This window comes from Oncorhynchus nerka, linkage group LG20 (assembly GCF_034236695.1).
Source record: "Oncorhynchus nerka isolate Pitt River linkage group LG20, Oner_Uvic_2.0, whole genome shotgun sequence".
Lineage (NCBI taxonomy): Eukaryota > Metazoa > Chordata > Actinopteri > Salmoniformes > Salmonidae > Oncorhynchus > Oncorhynchus nerka.
The window spans coordinates 25,775,723-25,800,072 of NC_088415.1; the positions used below are offsets into that span (position 1 = coordinate 25,775,723).

At 42.8% G+C, this 24,350-nt stretch overlaps 1 protein-coding gene across 1 annotated transcript in view; it reads left to right on the forward strand.

The window, feature by feature from the left end:
- Positions 1–7,935: 7,935 nt before the first annotated feature.
- Positions 7,936–24,350, forward strand: part of LOC115102141 (adenylate cyclase type 6-like) — a 48,817-nt gene continuing 32,402 nt past the window's right edge. The window contains exons 1-3 of the mRNA XM_065005336.1: positions 7,936–8,150; positions 20,144–20,393; positions 20,629–21,565. Of these exons, the coding sequence (XP_064861408.1) occupies positions 20,374–20,393; positions 20,629–21,565 (957 nt within the window). The 5' untranslated portion in view covers positions 7,936–8,150; positions 20,144–20,373. The remainder of the gene's footprint in view (positions 8,151–20,143; positions 20,394–20,628; positions 21,566–24,350) is intronic.

Sequence of the window (24,350 nt, forward strand, 5' to 3'; positions counted from 1 at the left end):
TGTATCTTAGTCCAATGCCGCTCTGATATATATGTATATATTCTTAATCCATTCTTTACTTACAATTAAGTGTATTTTGGGTATATGTTGTGAAACTGTTAGATATTACTTGTTATTTTGCTACACCCGCAATAATATCTGCTAAACACGTGTATGTGAACAATACATTTGATTTGATTTGATATAGTGCTCCCACCAACTATATGCACTGGCTCTGAACTGATTGATCAAATTTATAGATAAAAATAAGGTTTTCTTCTCATGAACATTTTTTCTTTCTCTCAAATAATCAGATACCCACACTACTGTGGTTCTCAGGCCCGTGAGTTCTGCAGTCCTTTTGGTTTTCATTTCTCCCTGCACTTAATTGGTTGTTTGGCTGGGGATAGTAAGAAGTGCATAAGCCAGGCTACCCAGATAAAAAAAAACAGGAGACACTGTGGCCCCAGAGGACCGGATCTGTGCACCCTGTTGTAGTTTAACCAGGCACTTTGGTACTGACTTGCCAGTAAAAATGGCAACTAGATGCTATTGAAACTTTAGTGTGTGCTATGATAGATAGTGTGTGGTATAAACATAGCAATCAAGAGTTTGTGATTGGTTGCTATTACACTGTAGCTATCTAACTGTTGCGTACTATTATCTCTTCATCACTTTATGCTTACACAGCTCAATATCATGACTTGGTTTAATTTAGTCTCCATCTATAAAGCCCTCTCTATCTGTTCTGTGGTTAAGAGTGTGTTCGGTATATTCACTCTGGCTATCTACTCCAATTTCAGAGCGGTCTTATCTGTATTCAAGAGCACAAAATAACTGATGAATTTACGAAAGCGCAACACCTGTTGAAAATGACCGGAGTCATTAACCATAGCCAATTTTTTACATTTAAATTGTTAAAAGCAGCACAGTTACAGTCACCAACGCTCTATATAACATGAAAGCAGTCTAACAATTCTGCTAGGGCTAGTAAAATGGTCAGAGTGAGGTGTTCTCTCATTTGTGCCAAGAAGTAGCTAGCAAGCTAGCCAATTTTAGCCAGTTAACTTGGGTGCTTGACTGCTGTTGTGAGGTCATAAGAAGGCTCGGATCAACGCTACTCCTCAGCCAGAGCGTCTAGTGTGTGCTCTGAACGCCCCGAGAGCGAAGCGCTCTGAATTTACTAACACACAATTTGACAACTTTCAGAATTTACAAATGCCCAGAGCGCACTCGGGCACTCAGGAGTGAATTTATGAACAAACCCTAAGTAACCACACTTTGCCCACTGTTGGTAAGAACTTTTAACTAACAGGTTTACCAGGATGGAAAGTCTATTGTACCACAGTAGGCTATAGGTGGCTTTTGGGTTCCCTCTATTGACTTTTTGCAATAGATACTTTTTTTGCCATATATATACAGTGGGGAGAACAAGTATTTGATACACTGCCGATTTTGCAGGTTTTCCCACTTACAAAGCATGTAGAGGTCTGTAATTTCTATCATAGGTACACTTCAACTGCGAGAGACGGAATCTAAAAAAATCCAGAAAATCACATTGTATGATTTTTAAGTAATTAATTTGCATTTTATTGCATGACATAAGTATTTGATCACCGACCAACCAGTAAGAATTCCGGCTCTCACAGACCTGTTAGTTTTTCTTTAAGAAGCCCTCCTGTTCTCCACTCATTACCTGTATTAACTGCACCTGTTTGAACTTGTTACCTGTATAAAAGACACCTGCCACACACTCAATCAAACAGACTCCAACCTCTCCACAATGGCCAAGACCAGAGAGCTGTGTAAGGACATCAGGGGTACAATTGTAGACCTTGTTTGTCACGTTCTGACCATCGTTCGTATGTGTTTTCGTTGTTTTAGTGTTGGTCAGGACGTGAGCTGGGTGGGCATTCTATGTTGTGTGTCTGGTTTGTCTATTTCTATGTTTGGCCTGATATGGTTCTCAATCAGAGGCAGGTGTTAGTCATTGTCTCTGATTGGGAACCATATTTAGGTAGCCTGTTTTGTGTTGGGTTTTGTGGGTGATTGTTCCTGTCTCTGTGTTTGCACCAGATAGGGCTGTTTAGGTTTTCGCACATTTATTGTTTTTGTTAGTTTATTCATGTATAGTGTCTTTATAAATTAAACATGAATAAGCACCACGCTGCATTTTCGTCCGCCTCTCTTTCACCAGAAGAAAACCGTTACAGAATCACCCACAAACACACAATGAAACCCAACACAAAACAGGCTACCTAAATATGGTTCCCAATCAGAGACAATGACTAACACCTGCCTCTGAGCTGAGGGGCTCTGGCGCCTCTGGGCTGAGGGGCTCTGGCGCCTGAGACTCCGGCAGCAGCGCCGGACAGGCGGGAGACTCCGGCAGCAGCGTCGGACAGGCGGGAGTCCCTGTAAGGATGAGCCGGAGAGACAGCCTGGTGCGCGGGGCTGCCACCAGTCTGCCAGGATCAGTTAGATCCGCCAGTCAGCCAGGATCCGCCAGTCTGCCAGGATCCACCAGTCAGCCAGGATCCGCCAGTCAGCCAGGATCCGCCAGTCAGCCAGGATCCGCCAGTCTGCCAGGATCCGCCAGTCAGCCAGGATCTGCCAGAACTGCCAGTCGGCCAGGATCCGCCAGTCAGCCAGGATCCGCCAGTCAGCCAGGATCCGCCAGGATCCGCCAGTCAGCCAGGATCTGCCAGATCCGCCAGTCAGCCAGGATCCGCCAGTCAGCCAGGATCGGCCGGAACCACCAGCCAGCCAGGATCTGCTAGATCCATCAACCTGCCTGAGCTTCCCCTCAGTCCTGAGCTTCCCCTCAGTCCCGAGCTTCCCCTCAGTCCCGAGCTTCCCCTCAGTCCCGAGCTTCCCCTCAGTCCCGAGCTACCCCTCATTCCTGAGCTACCTCAGTCCGGAGCTGCCCCTCAGTCCAGTGGGGCCCGTTGTTAGGTTTCCTAGGCCAAGGTTAGCGGTGAGGGTCGCCACTCAAGGGACGCTAAGGAGGTGGACTAGGACAATTATGGAGTGGGGTCCACGTCCAGCGCCAGAGCCGCCACCGCGGACAGATGACCACCCAGACCCTCCCCTATAGGTTTAGGTTGTGCGTTCGGAGTCCGCACCTTGGGGGGGTTCTGTCACGTTCTGACCATCGTTCGTATGTGTTTTCCTTGTTTTAGTGTTGGTCAGGACGTGAGCTGGGTGGGCATTCTATGTTGTGTGTCTGGTTTGTCTATTTCTATGTTTGACCTGATATGGTTCTCAATCAGAGGCAGGTGTTAGTCATTGTCTCTGATTGGGAACCATATTTAGGTAGCCTGTTTTGTGTTGGGTTTTGTGGGTGATTGTTCCTGTCTCTGTGTTTGCACCAGATAGGGCTGTTTAGGTTTTCGCACGTTTATTGTTTTTGTTAGTTTATTCATGTATAGTGTCTTTATAAATTAAACATGAATAACCACCACGCTGCATTTTCGTCCGCCTCTCTTTCACCAGAAGAAAACCGTTACATTGTTCTCCCCACTGTATGTCGGATCTTAACTTCATCACTCTTTTGTTGCAGAGAATTTTTCTGCTTTAAAAAGAATCTGGATATCCATTTTTTAATTATTTTTAAATGTTGGATTATTGAGTGCTTGTTGACATTTACTGCATTGACTGATAGGAATTAGGAACATAAGCGTTTCGCTGCATGCCCCATAAGACCTGCTAAATTGTGTACACCACCAGTAAAATTGTACTTGAGATTACAGTGCATTCGGAGAGTATTCAGACCCCTTGACCTTTTCCACATTTTGTTACGTTACAGCCTTATCCTAAAATTGATTCAATTATTTATTTTTCTCATCAATCTACATACAATGCCCCATAATGACATAGCGAAAACAGGTTTAAAGAACTGTTTGCAGATTTATAAAAAAAAACTTTTTTTAAATACCTTATTTATATAAGTATTCACACCCTTTGATATGAGACTTGAAATTGAGCTCAGGTGCATCCTGTTTTCATTGATACTTTTTTAGATGTTTCTACAAGTTGGAGTCCATCTGTGGTAAATTCTATTCATTGGACATTATTTGGAAAGACACACATCTGTCTATATACAGTTGAAGTCAGAAGTTTACATACACTTAGGTTGGAGTTATTAAAACTCGTTTTTCAAACACTCCACAAATTTCTTGTTAACAAACTATTGTTTTGGCAAGTCAGTTAGGATATCTACTTTGTGCATGACACAAGTCATTTTCCCAACAATTGTTTACACACAGATTATTTCACTTATAATTCACTATATCACAATTCCAGTGGGTCAGAAGGTTACATACACTAAATTGACTGTGTCTTCAAACAGCTTGGAAAAGTCCAGAAAATGATGTCATGGCTTTAGAAGCTTCTGATAGGCTGATTGACATAATTTGAGTCAATTGGAGGTGTACCTGTGGATGTATTTCAAGGCCTACCTTCAAACTCAGTACCCCTTTGCTTGACATCATGGGAAAATCAAAAGAAATCAGCCAAGACCTCAGAAGAAAATTTGTAGACCTCCACAAGTCTGGTTCATCCTTGGGAGCAATTTCCAAACACCTGAAGGTACCACGTTCATCTGTACAAACAATAGTACGCAAGTATAAACACCATGGGACCACGCAACCGTCATACCGCTCAGAAAGGAGACGCATTCTGTCTACTAGAGATGAACGTACTTTGGTGCGAAAAGTGCAAATGAATCCCAGAACAACAGTAAAGGACCTTGTGAAGATGCTGGAGAAAATAGGTACAAAAGTATCTATGTCCATAGAAAAAAAGTCCTATATCAACATAACCTGAAAGGCTGCTCAGCAAGGAAGAAGCCACTGCTCCAAAACTTTCATCATTCAGGAAGTTAAAGCTTGGTTGCAAATGGGTCTTCCAAATGGACAATGACCCCAAAGCATACATCCAAAGTTGTGGCAAAATGGCTTAAGCACAACAACATTAAGGTATTGGAATGGCCATCACAAAGCCCTGACCTCAATCCAATAGAACATTTGTGGGCAGAACTGAAAAAGTGTGTGCGAGCAAGGAGGCCTACAAACCTGACTCAGTTACACCAGCTCTGTCAGGAGGAATGGGCCAAAATTCACCCAACTTATTGTGGGATGCTTGTGGAAGGCTACCCCGAAACATTTGACCCAAGTTAAACAATTTAAAGGCAGTGCTACCAAATACTAATTGAGTGTATGTAAACTTCTGACCCACTGGGAATGTGATGAAAGAAATAAGCTGAAATAAATCATTCTCTCTACTATTATTCTGACATTTCACATTCTTAAAATAAAGTGGTGATCCTAACTGACCTAAGACGGAATTTTTAATCTGATTAAATGTCAGGAATTGTGAAAAACTGAGTTTAAATGTATTTGGCTAAGGTGTGTAAACTTCCGACTTCAACTGTAAGTCCCACAGTTGATAGTGCATGCCAGAGCAAAAACCAAGCCACGAGGTTGAAGTAATTGCCCGTAGAGCTACGTGACGTGATTGTGTCGAGGCACAGATCAGGGGAAGGGTACCAAAACATTTCTGCAGCATTGAAGGTCCCCAAGAACACAGTAGCCTCCATCATTCTTAGACCTGGCCACCAGGCCAAACTGAGCAATCGGGGGAGAAGGGCCTTGGTCAGGGAGGTGACCAAGAACCCAATGGTCACTCTGACAGAGCTCCAGAATTCCTCTGTGGAGATTGGAGAACCTTCCAGAAGGACAACCATCTCTGCAGTACTCCACCAATCAGGCCTTTATGGTAGAGTGGCCAGATGGCACATGACAGCCCACTTGGAGGTTCCAAAAAACACCCAAGATTCTCTGGCCTGATGAAACCAAGATTGAACTCTTTGGCCTGAATACCAAGTGTCACGTCTGGAGGAAACCTGGCACCATCCTTACGGTGAAGCATGGTGTTCGCAGCATCATGCTGTGGGTTTTATTCAGTGGCAGCAACTGGGAGACTATTCAGGATCGAGGGAAAGATGAACGGAGTAAAGTACAGAGAGATCCTTGATGACAACCTGCTCCAAAGCGCTCAGGACCTCAGACTGGGGCGAAGGTTCACCTTCCAACAGGACAATGACCTTAAGCACACAGCCAAGACAACGCAGGTGTTAGGCAGGTGAGTGAGGACCCAAAAGCGGTTTAACAGAAACAGAGTCTTTTAATGTCCAAACACAGGGAAGACATAAATCCTCTTCAGATGTATCGGTTGACAAAATAGACAACCCGCAGAGAGGGCGACAAATAAATCATAAAGTCCTCTGATCTTTACAGGAGAGTCCCCTTCTAGCAGCAGAGGAGAATAGCAGGGTTAGCGGCAACAGACTGCTGGTCTCTCCGGGTAGGCGCGGGTTGTAGAGGACAGAGGTACCTGATCACACGTAGCATCTGATGAAGAGGCAGATTACGACAGGACGGGACAAGGGTGAAGCAAACGAGAATCTGACAAAGACAGAAGCAGAAACAGAGAGAGAAATAGAGACCTAATCAGAGGGAAAAAGGGAACAGGTGGGAGAGAGTTAACGAGGTAGTTAGAGGAGATGAGGAACAGCTGGGGGAAGGAAAGGGAGAGAAGGTAACCTTACGACCAGCAGGGGGAAACGAAGTGAAGAGAAAGAACAGGAACAAGACATAACATGACAATACATGACAGCAGGAGTGGCTTCGGGACAAGTGACTTAATTAATGTCCTTGAGTGGCACAGCCAGAGCCTGGACTTGAACCTGATTGAACATCTCTGGAGAGACCTGAAAATCGCTGTGCAGCGACGCTCCTCATCCAACCTGACAGATCTTGATAGGATCTGCAGAGAAGAATGGGAGAAACTCCCCAAATACAGGTGTGACAAGCTTGTAGCGTTATACCCAAGACGACTCGAGGCTGTAATCGCTGCCAAAGGTGATTCAACAAGGTACTGAGTAAAGGGTCTGAATACTTAAGTAAATGTGATATTAAATTTTTTACATTTTTAATAAATTAGCAAAAATTTTCTAAAAAACTGTTTTTGCTATGTTATTGTGGGTAATTGTGTGTAGATTGATGAGGGGGAAAAACGATTTAATCAACTTTAGAATAAGGCTGTAACGTATCCAAATGTGGAAAAAGTCAAAGGGTCTGAATACTTTCCGAATGCACTGTAGATGTGGGACATCTGGCATCTGGTTTGGAACTAAGTGGGTAACAGGTACATGGGGACGTATCCCCACCACAGCGTTTCCCCATAACACAGTAGCAGGTGACAAAAATATTGAGTTCATAGACTGTGTTATGGTTCATACAGAGCATTGACCAGAGGGGTATACTGCTAAGTTGTCTAAATATTTGGATATAACTGCTTTACTTTTTAGAATGATAAGCTTGAAATGGACATGGTCTAATTCAGGGATCATCAACTAGGTTCAGTCGTGGGCCGATTTTTTCCTGAGTGGATGGTCAGGGGGCCGGAAGACAATGACAAATAATTTGACACTGCAAATTGACACAAGAAACCCTAACAGATATAATATTTGACTTAAACATAATAATATCAAACTTTGCTTACATGTGTATACGATCACATATGTTTCTCTATTATGTGTGGGAATACTTTGGAACAGATTTCCTAAATTAAAATCACTTGGAGCTGATATGCTGGTGTTTTTGAAGTATGTTAGGTCCAACAATAACGTATTTTTTTGCTCCGAAAACTTGGTGGGCCAAATAAAAACGCCGAAATTCGCCAGTTGGGGAAACCTGGTCTAGTTGATTCAACAAACAGAAATACATATCTATGTTTAGCTTTCTTAATTAACAAGAAAATCTGACAAACTCGTGGATCATGCTTTGTGGTATACCTCTCAGCAGCGTCTCATACAGAGTTGCACCTCTAGAGGGAGTGCAGAGATGCTGAGAGGGAGACAGAATTGGAGCGTGTGAGCGGTGGCGCGTCGGAGCTGAGGAGAGAGGGGGAGAAGCAAGGGAGTGGAGAGAGAGAGAAAACGACAGGAGGATATTGTGTGTTTATGTCTGTTTGTCACCACTGGTCCCCCTCTCTGACTATTCAAACCGTCAACAGTACCGGGGACTTCAATTCGTCCTATCCTTCCCAGTATTGGCTTGGCTCGTGCGGGCTAGTTTGGAGGGAAAGAAGCGAGAAGGATGATCATGGTGAGTTATTCCTCGTTCCAGTGTGTTCCGTCCTAGTGTGCATGTTTGATGTAGGCTTCTTTAGTCGTATGCTATCTAGGGCAGGCCGAGCCTTATTCTATTTTACACCCATCTAATTTGAGAAAACGACATTATTGCTATTCCATCAGTGCGTAATTCAAAGCAGTCGGCGGGATGTTATTATATTATTATAGGGGTTGTGCGCCTGAGTCCTCTGTGTTTATCATAGCAGTGTCTCAGTAATCGATCCGTGTTTCTTATGACTCAATTATGTAATTAGCCCTATATAAGCACGGATATATATTTAAAAACAGGCATTTAACGCTATAGGCTCTAATATCCTTGAGTTTCACATAAATTAGTTTGCAGGTTAGAGAAGCACACTAAAATGACTGCTGCCATCTAGGCATTGCAGTCATAGCCGCTATCTCAAAGGTCGCAGCTGCAGGGATCTTCGTCTAAAATGAATTTCCAACCGCAACGCTTCTGTTTTTTTCCATGTTTGAGTTATTTTAAATTAAATATAGGCTAGGTCATCATAACGGGAAGTTAAACAAAAACTGCTGATGAGCCAGCCCTACAAAAAGTAAATAAGGCGAAGTGATGCGTTGGAATGTGGAATAGTCCACCGCTCGTTTGTAATGTCTGTCGTGTGCTTATTGACTCGTGGCGTTTGTTAGTCAGGGCCTGAGCCATGCTAGAATGTATTCTCCCCTCGCTGGTTTAGGAAGAAGACACATAGGCTACTTAGCGAGCGGGTGTGACATGCAACATTGGAGACTACAAGTTGCCGCACACCGTAACACAGCTTCAAAATGGTAATAGCTGTGATCTCCGCTATGGTTGTCACATAGGTTACACTGAACAGAGTTATGTAACGAGTGTGTGAACTGTGAATGCGGCTGATGATAGCCCCACGGCCTTCGCATGGAATGTTACGTTAGCCTCTCGTAGACCTTGGATACATTCTTACCATTAGCCTATGTTATTAGGCTATACGCTTGTTAGGCCTACATTCCATTAATAACACCGTATGCCTATGCTGACATTAATTACACCAGACTACAATAATAAATAGCCTATAACAGGCAATATGTCTGATGATGCGATTATCAAATGTGTTTTTACTTTGATGCGCTCCCCACACAGCACGGTATACTATAGGGTAATATAAATAGGAGCTGTCCTCTAAAAACGAAAATAAGGATCTGATTATTAACAATTACGAACGGATGCCAGTCTCTACCCAGCTAGCACATAACGTTCAGAAAACTATATGTTTCTTAGAGCTTGGTGAGAGCGTGATTATCCTATGGTTATTTTGCATACTACATTCCCATAACTTTCTGGTAATGGTGCAGGATAGTTGCTTGGCTTTGGAACATTCTAAGCACATTTATGGAACTTGACAAAAAAACTATAGTTTCTTGGCATTTCATTAATTTAACAGAATGTTTGCTAAAAGTTCAAACATGGTTCTAAGAACGTTCTCCAACTGGTTTGAGATTGGGAATGTTCTCAAATAGTTCAGAGAATGTTAAGAAACAACAGTTTTCTCTGGGAATTTCAATATTTCAGCATAACGTTTCCTACAGATTTCCTCATGGTTCTATTTAAAGTCATGATCTCACATTGTTACGAGAATTTTAAGAAACAACGTTCTTCTGGGGGAATTTCAGTACTTCAGCATAATGTTTCCTACAAGTTTCCTCATAGTTCTATTTAAAGTCATGTTCTCACATTGTTCCGAGAATGTTAAGAAGACATTCCATAAAAACCACAAGAAAAATGTTGTAATGGTCTAAGAATTAGGGCTGTGCCGAGTAGTCGGACAAAATTGGTATCGTAACGGATATGGGATATTTTCTGGATACGATTATGATCCGAGTATTTTTTTAAACTATCCGTGATTAGAAAAAAAAGTTATTTTCGGGTGCCAGCAAGCATCATTCTCATGTCAGTCAGTCACATAGTTTCTAAACCATACTGAACTGTCTTTGAGTCAGTCATGTGTGTGGTCGAAATAACTCAACTGGATAGTTTGCCTGTCTGTAAAAAGAAGAGCAGGCTGTACGTTGATCCTGCAAATTTGATTGGATCATGTGAAGCTGTAATTCTCATTCGCTTCATAATTTCACCCGATCACTTTCCCTTGCATGTTTTCAGTCTGATCATTTAGATTGCTGCTGCCTGCTACTATGATAAATCACATAGTGAGGGCGTTCGCTATCAAGCTATCAATGTGAATAATATCTAACAAGTGGAGCAATGGTATGGAAAAAAGATGAAACGCTAATGTGCATTCTGACTGAGTGACAGCAAACTGCCCGCTGCAAGTTAAGTACACAGACACACACAGACACACCCACCCCTCCGAGGCACTGCTCCTTTTTTGTAGTGAGAATGTGCAGGGAGATATTTTTCCTAAATCTATTTAGGCATATTAAAGCACTTCCATTTTTTTCCGATCACGTGTATCAACTGATCCGATCCGACTCTCAACTGTACATTTATGGATACGATTACAAATACGAGTATGGCCATGTCGGCACACCCCTGCTAAGAATGTTATTTAAAAACATATACATTCCATTCTCAGCATCAACAAAACTATCTCTATTATCTATCTTGTTAAGTGTGTTCAGGTGTGTTGGCCGCGCCCACTATTTGGCCACACCTGATCTTAATGACTTTTCCGTTTGAAATGTTTGAATAGACTAAAATGAACAGCTTTGCATAAGTAAAAAAAAAACATGGCATGCTAGCTCCATCCAGGTGGTGCAGTACACTCATTTCATGGATATAGAACAGAAGATCATAGGTTTAAATCTCACTGACGTTGTGCCACAATAAAATATAAATGTGTTCGGGGGCCTCCCGAGTGGCATAGCGGTCTAAGGCACTAGCTGTGTCATTACAGATCCTGGTTCGATCCCAGGCTGTGTCGCAGCCAGCCACGACCGCCAGACCCACGAGGCGGCGCACAATTGTCCCAGCGGAATGCACGCTGACATGGTCGCTAGGTGTACCGTGTTTTCTCCGACACATTGGTCCAGGTTAGTGTTACAAAGGGTTGGAAACTTTACGGGAAATATCCATACTTTTTCCAGAAATCTTCCATGGCAAGTTAAGCCCTGGAATTTGAGGTATTTTGCTTAAATTCATCAAAAAAAGTTAGCTTATAACAGTGAACCTTTTTTGTGAGATACACATAAGGCAGTTCTAGGTCTTGTGGCATATTTTGGTTAAACTATCCCCAATTCAATGGAATTGCAACCCTCTGCATGCACAGTGCATTCTTCCATCACATGTACAGTGCACTCTTCCATCACATGTACAGCTGATTCTCAAGATCTTGCACACTAATGAGATGCTATTGAGTCCACATTACTACACTGTCTGAGCCAATGAGCCAAGGACTACATGCTTTCTGGTAAGTTTTGATTACAAAACTGGGTGGGGTGAATACAGTTGAATTTGGAAATGTACATACACCTTAGCCAAATAGATTTAAACTCCGTTTATCACAATTCTTGACATTTAATCCTAGTAAAAATTCCTTGTTTTAGGCCAGTTAGGATCACCACTTTATTTTAAGAATGTGAAATGTCAGAATAATAGTAGAGAGAATGATTTATTTCAGCTTTTATTTCTTTCATCACATTCCCAGTGGGTCAGAAGTTTACATACACTCAATTAGTATTTGGTAGCATTGCCTTTAAATTGTTTAACTTGGGTCAAACGTTTTGGGTAGCCTTCCACGAGCTTCCAACAATAAGTTGGGTCAATTTTGGCCCATTCCTCCTGACAGAGCTGGTGTAACTGAGTCAGGTTTGTAGGCCTCCTTGCTCGCACACGCCTTTTCAGTTCTGCCCACAAATGTTCTATAGGATTGAGGTCAGGGCTTTGTGATGGTATGCTTGGGGTCATTGTCCATTTGGAAGACCCATTTGCGACCAAGCTTTAACTTCCTGACTGATGTATTGAGATGTTGCTTCAATATATCCACATAACTTTACCTCCTCATGATGCCATCTATTTTGTGAAGTGCACCAGTCCCTCCTGTAGCAAAGCACCCCCACAACATGATGCTGCCACCCCTGTGCTTCACGGTTGGGATGGTGTTCTTCGGCTTGCAAGCCCCCCCTTTTTCCTCCAAACATAATGATGGTCTTTATGGCCAAACAGTTCTATTTTTGTTTCATCAGACCAGAGGACATTTCTCCAAAAAGTACCATCTTTGTCCACATGTGCAGTTGCAAACCTTAATCTGGCTTTTTTTATGGAGGTTTTGGAGCAGTGGCTTCTTCCTTGCTGAGCGGCCTTTCAGGTTATGTCGATATAGAACTCGTTTTACTGTGGATATAGATACTTTTGTACCTGTTTCCGCCAGCATCTTCACAAGGTCCTTTGCTGTTGTTCTGGGATTGATTTGCACTTTTCGCACCAAAGCACGTTCATCTCTAGGAGACAGAACGTGTCTACTTCCTGAGTGGTATGACGGCTGCGTGGTCCCTTGGTGTTTACACTTGCGTACTATTGTTTGTACAGATGAACGTGGTACCCTCAGGCATTTGGAAATTGCTGCCAAGGATAAACCAGACTTGACCTTGTGGAGGTCTACAATTTTTTCCTGAGGTCTTGGCTGATTTCTTTTGATTTCACCATGATGTCAAGCAAAGAGGCACTGAGTTTGAAGGTAGGCCTTGAAATACATCCACAGGCACACCTCCAATTGACTCAAATGATGTCAATTAGCCTATCAGAAGCTTCTAAAGCGATGACATCATTTTCTGGACTTTTCCAAGCTGTTCCAAGCAGGCAACTTAGTGTATGTAAACTTCTGACCCACTGAAATTGTGATTCAGTGAATTATAAGTGAAATAATCTGTAAACAATTGTTGGAAAAATGAGTTGTGTCATGCACAAAGAAGATGTCCTAACTGACTTGACAAAACTATAGTTTGTTCACAAGAGATTTGTGGAGTGGTTGAAAAATGAGTTTTAATGACTACAACCTAAGTGGATGTAAACTTCCGACTTCAACTGTATATGTTATATGACATACACTTAAAAAAAAAATAAAGTAGTAAATAGTAGCCTACAGCAAAGTGTGCTTAAATCATTTCTAACTGGTTAACAATTTCTGCTAGCTAGTTTTTGTTACTATGTGTTTTTTAGCTTGCTTAAGCTTGCTAACTGAGGAGCGTTAATTCACCTGTTTCTATACATGTTTCATTTTATAACATGTATTCTACAAAAGAGTTGTTTAATCTAACTGCTTAACTATTTATCTCTACATGGAATTGTATTTGTTTTTTTAAACAAATTTTTCCCCTAATCTTTACAGGAAAATGCCACGGGCACTATCTGATGTGTGGAGACATTTCACTTCAGCTAATGTAGAAGGAAAAGCTGTGTACATTTGCAACTACTGTGCCAAATCATATGTGAAGAATGCAACAACAATGCAGAATCATCTGGCCAAATGCATGCAGTTCCTTCAGTGCTCACAACAAGCAACCTCTGTCACAAGTCCCTCTACTTCTATTCAATATGAAAATGATGAATCAGGCACCTTTTCGATAGCAACAGCTCATGGTCCTCCTGGAATCAGAAGTTTTTTAAAAACTCAATGGAGGAACGTAGTCAGAGAAATGCTGATGAATGTCTTGCTCGAGCTGTGTATGCAACTGGTTCACCTCTGATGCTCACAGGTAATGTGTATTGGAAGAAATTTCTGAATGTTCTTCGCCCAGCATACACCCCTCCAACCAGACATGCTTTATCTACTAATTTGCTGTATGCAGAGTTCAACAGAGTTCAAGTGAAGGTCAAGCAAATCATAGAGAAAGCAGACTGTATTGCAATCATCTCTGATGGGTGGTCAAATGTTTGTGGGCAAGAAATAATTAACTACATCATCTCCACCCTCAACCAATATTCTACAAGAGCATAGACACAAGGGACAACAGACACACCGCTTTCTATATTGGAGATGAGGTGAAGGCAGTCATCAATGACCTTGGGCCACAGACGGTATTTGCACTGGTGACAGACAATGCTGCGAACATGAAGGCTGCTTCATGGTGTGATGTGAGGAGTCCTACCCTCACATCACACCCTTTGGCTGTGCTGCTCATGCACTGAATCTGCTCCTCAAGGACATAATGGCACTGAAAACAATGGATACACTCTACAAGAGAGCCAAGGAAATGGTTAGGTATGTGAAGGGTCATCAAGTTATAGCAGCAATCTCCCTCTCCAAGCAAAGTGAGAAGAATAAGAGCACAATATTGAAGTTGCCCAGCAACACCCGTTGGGGTGGTGTTGTCATCATGTTTGACAGTCTCCTGGAGGGGAAGGAGTCTCTCCAAGAAATGGCCATATCACAGTCTGCCGATATGGACAGCCCCATCAAGAGGATCCTCCCGGATGATGTATTTTGGGAGAGAGTGGTAAGCAGCCTGAAACCTATAGCAGTAGTAATTGCACGGATTGAGGGAGACACTGCCATCCTGTCTGATGTTCAGACTCCGCTTGCAGATGTAAGAGAAGAACTCCTTACTGCCCTGCCCACTCCACTGTTGCTCCAAGCAGAGGAAACTGCAGTTCTGAAATACATCAAAAAGCGTAAAGACTTCTGCCTGAAGCCCATACACGCCACAGCGTACATGTTGGACCCCAAGTATGCTGGCAAGAGCATCCTGTTTTGTGCAGAGATCAACAATGCCAATGGTGTCATCACTACTGTGTCTCGTCACCTTGGCCTGGATGAGGGCAAGGTTCTTGGCAGTCTGGCGAAATACACTTCCAAGCAAGGGTTTTGCGATGGAGATGCAATATGGCAGTTGTGCCAACATATCTCATGAGCCACCTGGTGGAAGGGGCTTTGTGGATCTGAGGCTCTTTCCCCTGTTGCCTCCATCATCCTCCAAATCCAACCAACATCAGCCACCTCAGAGCGCAACTGGTCTTTGTTTGGGAACACACACACACCAAAGCACACAACAGGCTGACCAATACAAGGGTTGAAAAATTGGTGGCCATCCGGGCAAATGTGAGGCTTTGTCACGGTTGTCATAAGAACGGGACCAAGGCGCAGCGGATGTTGAGTTCCACATATTTATTTCCACGTGAAACTTCAGCAAAACAAAAATATACCAATAAACGAACCACTAAACGTGACTACGTGGTGCACATGCACAAACACAAAACAATATCCCACAAACACAGTTGGGAGAAATATCTACTTAAATATGATCCACAATTAGATACAACGATTACCAGCTGCCTCTAATTGGGAATCATACAAAACACCAACATAGAAAATATAAACTAGAACACAACATAGAAATTATAAACTAGAATATCCCCTAGTCACGCTCTGACCTACTACACCATGGAGAAACAAGTGCTCTCTATGGTCAGGGCGTGACAGGCTTTTTGAGCCTGACAACGAACCATCCTAAACAAGGTTGGAAAGTAACAGTGAAGATGAGGCCTCAGAGTGATGTTCAAGAGGTGGACATTGAGGAGGTCCAGGGAGAAGACATGGAAGCCTGAGAGGAAGACAACCAAAGCTTTAGTTTCTAGACTATCATTTTATAGATGTATGTTGGAAATGTTTTTGGGAGATGAGATGGATCATTGGGGATCATTCAATATTCCCTTTCTTTTGTTGTTCAGTGAAATCATACCATGTGAAGAATCAACTTATTTAATTAAAGTTCAGTCCGTAACTAAATCGTTTTTTAGAATTTCTATTAGAAGGAATTAAACATCTCCTCCTCTGACGAAGAGGTGTAGCAAGGATCGGACTAAAATGCAGCGTGGTAATTTTCATACATGTTTAATAACAAATAAACACGAACAATACAAAAACGTAACACGAAAACCAAAACAGCCTATACTGGTACACAGTAACACAGAGACAGGAACAATCACCCACGAAACACTCAAAAAATATGGCTACCTAAATATGGTTCCCAATCAGAGACAACGATAAACACCTGCCTCTGATTGAGAACCACTTCAGGCAACCATAGACTTTTCTAGAAAAACCCACTATACCACAATCCCAATACCTACAAAAAAAACAAGACTAAACACACCACATAAATAAACCCATGTCACACCCTGGCCTGACCAAAATAATAAAGAAAACACAAAATACTTAGACCAGGGCGTGACAATCATTTGCAATTATGTCTACTTATGATAAGGTAAAATGTTTATGTTTCTGTCTCCATATGATATGGTAAATGTATCAAATGCAAAAAACATCTACATTTAAATGGTATTAATATTAATTAGCATATTTCCATTAATTCCCATATATTCTCGTTAATTTCCATATATTCCCGTTAATTCCCACCTCTGAATATTCCCCAAAATGCGCAACCCTAGTCCGGGTTAAGCAGGCATTGTGTCAAGAAGTGATGTTGGTGAGGTCGTGTTTTGGATAATGCACGGCTCTCGACTTTCGCCTCTCCTGAGTCTATACGGGAGTTGCAGCGATGGGACAAGACTGTAACTACCAATTGGTGAGAAAAAAGGGTAAAAAAATAAAATAATAATAATTAAATGTGTGTGCATGATTAATGCCTAAGCAAATACATTTATGTGTGTCCTATCTGTGCTCGGAGTTCAAAACAGTTAACCCAAACTAAACTAGCAGTATTATAAAAAGCTTTATTGAAAAATGTTCTCAGAACGTTATTTAATTACCTTCAAATAACCTAGAATTTCCATTCTCAGAACGTTAATAAAACATCCCAGAATTTTTTTACAGGAACCATAGTAAAACGTTTTTAGAACCTCACTGCAACCTACAAATTAACATTCCCAGAACAGGCGAAATGTTCAGTTTTACCTGTCAGGAAACGGATGGCTTCGTTCACAGAACCAATGGGGAACTAAAAACGGACGTTCCCACAACTTCCAAGGAACCAAATGTGCTAGCTGGGTATGCACACACTGTTTGCATTATGTAACGCCAGCATGCTGCTGTCCGGTCGAAATGTCGTGCAAACGTCCCGGAGGAATAGTCCCCCGCATTCTATTCTACAAGCGATAGCGAGGTAGGAAGGAAAGGATCCAGGCAGGATGTCTACAGCCACAGCCATACAAATCCAGAGATAATTGTAGCTGTGGAACGCGGTAACGATTGGCAACATCACGACATTTGTAATAGGGGCACCGCACTGGTCGACCTTGTGCACGGGAGAGAAGGGACTGTTCGGAGCCGGAGGGTGTAGCGTCCACTTTGACTGAAGGCTATTCTCCTTGAACCTCTCTTGATCAACCAGAAGCCACGACCAGCAACCTGGACGGATATGTGCCAGAGAAGGCATACGATAGCCATAGCGAGGAAAATCTATTTTTGCTTCAACAACACAACATGCCTACTGACATGAGCGGCCTCTCGTGTTCCCAATGAAAAAAAAGGAACGAGAGGCGACAGCACATCTGCGTTGCGTTGATATAAGCCGTTCTGCACATTCAAGAGCTCAGGTCGTTTTGAGGCCTGTCCCTGGTACACTCAGTTGATGAGCCTATAGGTTTAGGGAATACTGGGATTTATGAGGCTGCATCAGCTTTGATACTGTAATGTCGTGACTGTGATCATTATACTTATTCTTTAGATTTTTATGATAAGGCACTGTTTTCCTAGCTATTATAGTTATTACATGGTTATACATTGGGCTCCCGAGTGGCGCAGCGGTCTAAGGCACTGCATCTCATTGCTAGAGGCGTCACTACAGACCCTGGTTCGATTCCAGGCTGTATCACAACCAGCCGTGATTGGGAGTCCCATAGGGCGGTGCACAATTGGCCCAGTGTCGTCTGGGTTAGGGTTTGGCAGGGGTAGGCCGTCATTGTAAATAAGAATTTGTTCTTAACTGACTTTCCTAGTTAAATAAAGGTTAAATATAATTATTACTATATGTCTAGTTCTTCCTAAATCAGCAGAACTAGACATATAGTAAAAATAGTATATAACCATATAATAATAAATAATTATGTTATTCATGAGCATTTAAATATGCCTAAACTACTATAGACTACAGAATATGTTGCACTAGCCTTATTATTTTCATGGATGGGTAGCCTATAGCTCTGCACAGATGATAAACCAGTTCCATTGGTAAAATAATGCACGAGAACTTGAATGCATTATAAAAGCCTAGAATGTGGAATTTCTTTCAATGTACAAGTGCCAAGATTTGTTACGCTTGTGCCCGAATATAGCCTACCTTAATTTACAGAAATTAGGAGAAATCCCTCCCTTGTCTAATTGATTCAGGAAATGTACGTTTGAAGGGTCATTTGCGTTGATGGAGGTGTGTTAGCTGCTTGGAATCAAAGTTGCCACTAAACCACAGATCTAGGTCCAGCTTTTCCTTCCCCAATGCCCAACTCTAACACCATGAGGTAAAGAGTCAAACTGACCCTTAATCTGTATTTGGAGGCAGATGTAGGAGGGTAGTGATACAGGCATCATGCCCATGATGGTTGCCCAATCTGATTTTTTCCAGTGGTCTTGTCTTCATCAGTGAGCGATTGAGTCAGTGATCATTTTCATGTCATCCGTGTTTCCTTCCAGTGATGACAGGCTCTGACACCCACCACCTGTTATCACACCTTCCTCTTTACATCTTTAATTAGTTAAGCCACCAAGAGAATAATAGCCTAAAGCTTGACAAATGTTTAATTTTTGTTAAGGGGCAGCATACACACAACCTTTTTTGAGGGGGCAAAAAGTATGTGAGGATGGCTAGGGGATGATCTGGAGGGGGGCTAGACCCTTTCCTAGAAGTTGGAGAATTTAGCATTTTTCAAATACCTGAAACAGCTTTTTCCTATAATCTATAGCCATAATCATTATTCTTAACTCTATGTCAAAAATATGTTTATTTTTCTTCATATCAAGCCATAAGACTGCTGAACAATTAATCAAATGGCCACCGGACTATTTACATTGACACCCCGACGCTGCTACTATTTGCTGTTTATCATCTATTCATAGTCACTTCACCCGTACTTACATGTACAAATTACCTTGACTAACAAGTAGTCCCGCACATTGAATCGGTACCGGTACCCCCTGTATATAGCCTCGTTATTGTTATTTTACTGTGTTACTTTTTATAAATATTCACTTTAGTTTATTTGGTAAAAAAATTCTTAACTCTTCTTGAACTGTACTGTTGGTTAAGAGCTTGTAAGTAAGCATTTCACGTTAAAGTCTATACTTGTTGTATTCGGCGCATTTGACAAATAAAGTTTGATTTGATTTTGATTTGATTTGACCTCTTGAGCTGTCTGTATCATCCTGACTAGTGGTTCTTTTTTAAAGAAACTAAATATGTTTCTCTGCATTTCTGCAAAAATCTGTGTAGAAGATTGAAAAGAATGTGAGTCTTAATCAGTGCATTTAGTAATCGCTTGCTTTATCTAAAGTCTACCTCCCTTGCCAGCAGGTATGCCAGCTAAGATAGTTAAACAAGCTAGCTACTTTAATTTGATTGATAGCCTGAAATGGCTTCTTGGTAGCTAATTATGAGGTTGGGAGATTGGGAACCTATCTTGGTTAGCTAAAGCCAGCCTCATAAAATGCTAGTAGTATTACAGAGAAACAACAACAAAAAATGAAAGACTTTTATTTATATATATTATATTTTTTTACAGGACATATCTGAGGGTGCACGTGCCCCTGTGCCCCCTATGGGCATGACGCTTCTGTTTGTGATGATGATGGTATTGTTGTCTGACGATTCTTAGAATGCACGTATTGAGAGTTGCTCTTCATCACCGAATGATGATTGTACAACTTTCATGTATGACTTTGTTTTTGGGTGCTGTCACTGACCCATGACATAAATGTATGGTTAAGTGGTTTTCTGAGGTTTTTGCTAACACAATTCTTACTTCTTAATTCCCTTCTAATTTCACCTGTATTTGTCTGTGTTTTGTGTCTCTCCTCCAAGACTCAGAAGCCCTGGAGATAGGCCGGATCATAGAGTGATTCCCTAAACCCTGCCTTTCACATCACCTGCTCAGTCCGAAACGCTGGTTTGACACGCCTCTGGACATTCCCCGATCACGTTCACCCACCTACCCACACCCCTGCAGAACTGCGTCTGAAACCCCTCACTTCTTCAAACCTCTGCCTGCTGGGATAAATGAGTGGAAGGGCTGGAGAGGATAGGGCTGGGATATGTACCAGAACCCACACAGGTAATGTCCATAGTTATACAGGTGACCTTAGAATAACAGGTGAACAGTTTTTATTTTGGACATTAGGTTAAGAAAATACATGTGAAGGTTGTTCTTTTTTTCTTAAATAATTTCAGAAAGGCTATGTTGCATGTCTAATTTAAGTTGGTGGATCTATGAATGTTTCCAAGTTTATTGAAACTCAAATTGCCCCCACCCCCCTACGCTGTGCGTGTCCCCCTTTCCTCCTACACAGAATGTCCTGGTTTAGTGGCTTCCTAGTGGCCAGAGTGGATGACCGAAAGACCTCGTGGGGGGAGCGAAATGGCAAGAAGTCCAAGCAGAAGGGAGGCTCATCCCTTTGCAACCCGCGTTACATGAGCTGCCTGCGGGATCCGGACGCCATGGAGCCTCCCTCTGGAGCCCCCCTCCACCCCCACCACCGCGGAGGGCTGGCTGGGGCGGTGGGCGGGGGGGGCAACTTTGGCGTGCGCTGCATCTGGCAAGAGGACCACTACGGCAAACGGGGCGGCGCCGCCGGGGAAGTGGTGGGGCTCAAATCTGTCGACATGGGCTTTGAGGATGGGGACCTGAAAGGGAGGAAGGTGGGGTGTAGAGGGGGTGGTGGGAAGGGGGGGGATGAGGGTCCCAATGGGGAAGGTGAGGTGACGGTGGCCGACTGCTGGCTGCGGGTGTTGCAAGTGTTCCAGTCCAAGAAGTTCCAGTCTCATAAACTGGAGCGTCTGTACCAGCGCTACTTCTTCAGGCTCAACCAAAGCTCCCTCACCATGCTGATGGGGGTGCTGGTGATTGTGTGCGGCGTGATGCTTACCTTCCATTGTGTCCACGCAACCCCGGACGTGGCCTACTCCTCGGCCCTCTCTGTGGCCATGGCCCTGTTCATGGCTCTCATGGTTGTGTGTAACCGGAACGGCTTCCACCAGGACTACATGTGGATGGTGAGCTACCTGGTCATCGGTGTGCTGTTGCTGGTGCAGGTGTTCGGGGTGCTGATGGTGGCGCCTCGCAGCGCATCTGAGGGCATCTGGTGGTCTGTCTTCTTCATCTACATCATCTACACGCTTCTGCCTGTCAGGATGAGAGCAGCCGTGCTGAGTGGAGGGGTGCTCTCCACCATTCACCTGGTCACCACCTGGCAGTTCAACCAGGAAGACGTGTTCCTCTGGAAACAGGTAGGAACTCAGCCTGCTCCTGTCCATCATAAAGATATAGTATATGTTCTATTTAATTATGTGGGTGCCATAGTGTACACAACTGAAGGGAACTCTTCTATTGTTGTCAAGCGACGTCTTTGGCATGACAATGAACAAACACAGACACGACTATCCAAATCATTTGTGACCGGCACTATTCCTTTGGTTGTCCGGCTATGTTAATTAACTGAGTTTTCTGCTTTGGCTTGAGTGTAGACCTACCATTCCACTCACGGTTGATGAGACATTTGGGTGATGACCCATATAGGCAGTAGCTTACTAGCCCACTTTTTGGGGTTAGATGTGCCTCTTGGCCTGCAGTATGTTGTATTCATTTGTTTAAATGTTTCTATGGCTGCAGTGAGTGTGTCTTTGCAAGCTGAGACTTTGTGGTATCTGGGCCTTGCTCTTGGACCTACAGCACGGGCTAGAATATTATTTGTTGTATCAGTGCAGCCAACCATGTGGTTCAAGTCTGACAAGACTTTGTTTTCAGGGGCATGTTTGTGGATTTGGCAGCATGTGCAGTCCCTAGGGAAAGTCTACACACCCCTTGCACAGTCTTCACATTTTGATGCCTTAAAATTCAATCAAAAAAATATATTAAATTGGGGGAGTTCCTACCAATCTACACAACATACTCCACATTTTCAAGGTAAAATACAAATTAGAGAGGATGTTCAGAATTAATAAAAATACATAAAAATGAAGTTGTATTGATTGTGTGTCTGTCTTCACACACCAGAGGTAATACTTGGTGGAAGCACCGTTGGAAATCATTATAGCTTTGAATCATTTTGAATAAGGTTTTACAAACCTTTAACAACTCTTCAGCCAACATAAATCCATTGTTTTTGTCAAAATTGCTCAAGCTCAGTACATTTGGTTGGTAATCATTGCTGTACAACAATATTCAAGCCTTGTCCTTGATTTCAAGCAGATTTAAGTCATGACTGAGACTGGACCATTCAGGCACACTCAACACCTCTTGGAAAGTCATTCTGGTGTTCTTTGACATTCAAATGAGGGTTATTGTCCCACTGGTAAATAAGACTCTCTCCCAGGGTTAGGCTTTCAGAAGACAGAGGAGGTTTATCCGATAACTTTTTACATAGTCTTTGCTCCTGCTGTTGACAAGCATACAAATAACAGGATGCTGCTACCACAATACTTGAAAGTGTTACTTGAATGTCCATTCACTTTGAGTAGGTTATGTAGATCCGAAAGAAGGGAAAAAATATTTTTTTTTAAAGATAGAATTTTAATTCAGAAAAATTTAAAGATGTTTTGGTCACTGGATGGAACAGTGTTTGTCACTGTGTTGTCACTATATTTCTGAATGTTATGTAATAGTGTGTTTGTCAGTGTGTTGAGGCAGTGAGTGTGTGTGTCTGTGGGTGCAGGTGTGTGTGTGCGAGTGCGAGTGTGTGTTTGTGTGTGTGTGTGTGTGTGTGTGTGTGTGTGTGGGTGCAGGTGTGTGTGTGCGAGTGCGAGTGTGTATCTGTGTGTTTGTGTATGTACGTGTGTGTGTATGTGTGTGTGTGTGTGTGTGGGTGCAGGTGTGTGTGTGTATGTACGTGTGTGTGTATGTGTGTGTGTGTGTGTGTGTGTGTGTGTGTGTGTGTGTGTGGGTGCAGGTGTGTGTGTGCGAGTGCGAGTGTGTATCTGTGTGTGTGTGTATGTACGTGTGTGTGTATCTGTGTGTGTGTGTGTGTGTGTATGTACGTGTGTGTGTATGTGTGTGTGTGTGTGTGTGTATGTACGTGTGTGTGTATGTGTGTGTGTGTGTATGTACGTGTGTGTGTGTGTGTATGTACGTGTGTGTGTATGTGTGTGCGGCCTACTGTAGGTTGTTTGTGCGTCATGCCAAGGACCCAGGGGCTAGTTGAAGGTCAGTGGGCTAAATTAACCGCCTCGACCGGCCGGCTGTGTGTGTATTTGTGTCTGCGTGAGTGTTTGTGTGTGTACGTGCGTGTGTGTGTGTATGTGTTTGCACGTGCTTACATGAATACTCGTGTATGTGCACATGCTCATGGCACGTGCAGGTGTGTGTGATTGTTTGCCAGAAAGAGAATATCATGGCCCATGATAATATAAAGCAGTATCACTCAGGTCTCTGTGCTCCCACACAAGAGACACTTTGTACTTTTTCCAAGTGTGGGGGGTTCTGTATGAAGGCTGAGGCTAGGTGCATTCAGTACTACTGTAACCGTTGTGTAACAGTTTATGACCATTGGGAGGAAATATGGGATAGGAATAATGTGGTGATCATTCCAGAAAAAACAACAAGGGGACACAGAAGAATGTTTGGCTTCATGGTAGAACATTAGTCGTTATATGTTGATTGAAGGGAACAGGATTTGATAACTGCCCACTGAGAGAGTGCTCCGCCTTGGTCCAGGTTCACATTTTCACAAGGCAATTGTGCATGAAATTACTTCATGTCAGGATTACAGGCTTTATACACTGAGTGTACAAAACATGGCTCTTTCCATGACAGACTGACCAGGTGAAATCTATGATCCCTTATTGATGTAACTTGTTAAATCAATTTCAATCAGTGTAGATGAAGGTGTAGATTGTGTATGTGTGCTATTCAGAGGGTCAATGGGCAAGACAAAAGATTTAAAAGCCTTTGAACGGTGTATGGTGGTAGGTGCCAGGCACATAGTTTGTGTCAAGAATTGCAACACTGCTGGGTTTTTCACACTCAACAGTTTCCCGTGTGTATCAAGAATGGTCCAACACCCAAAGGACATCCAGC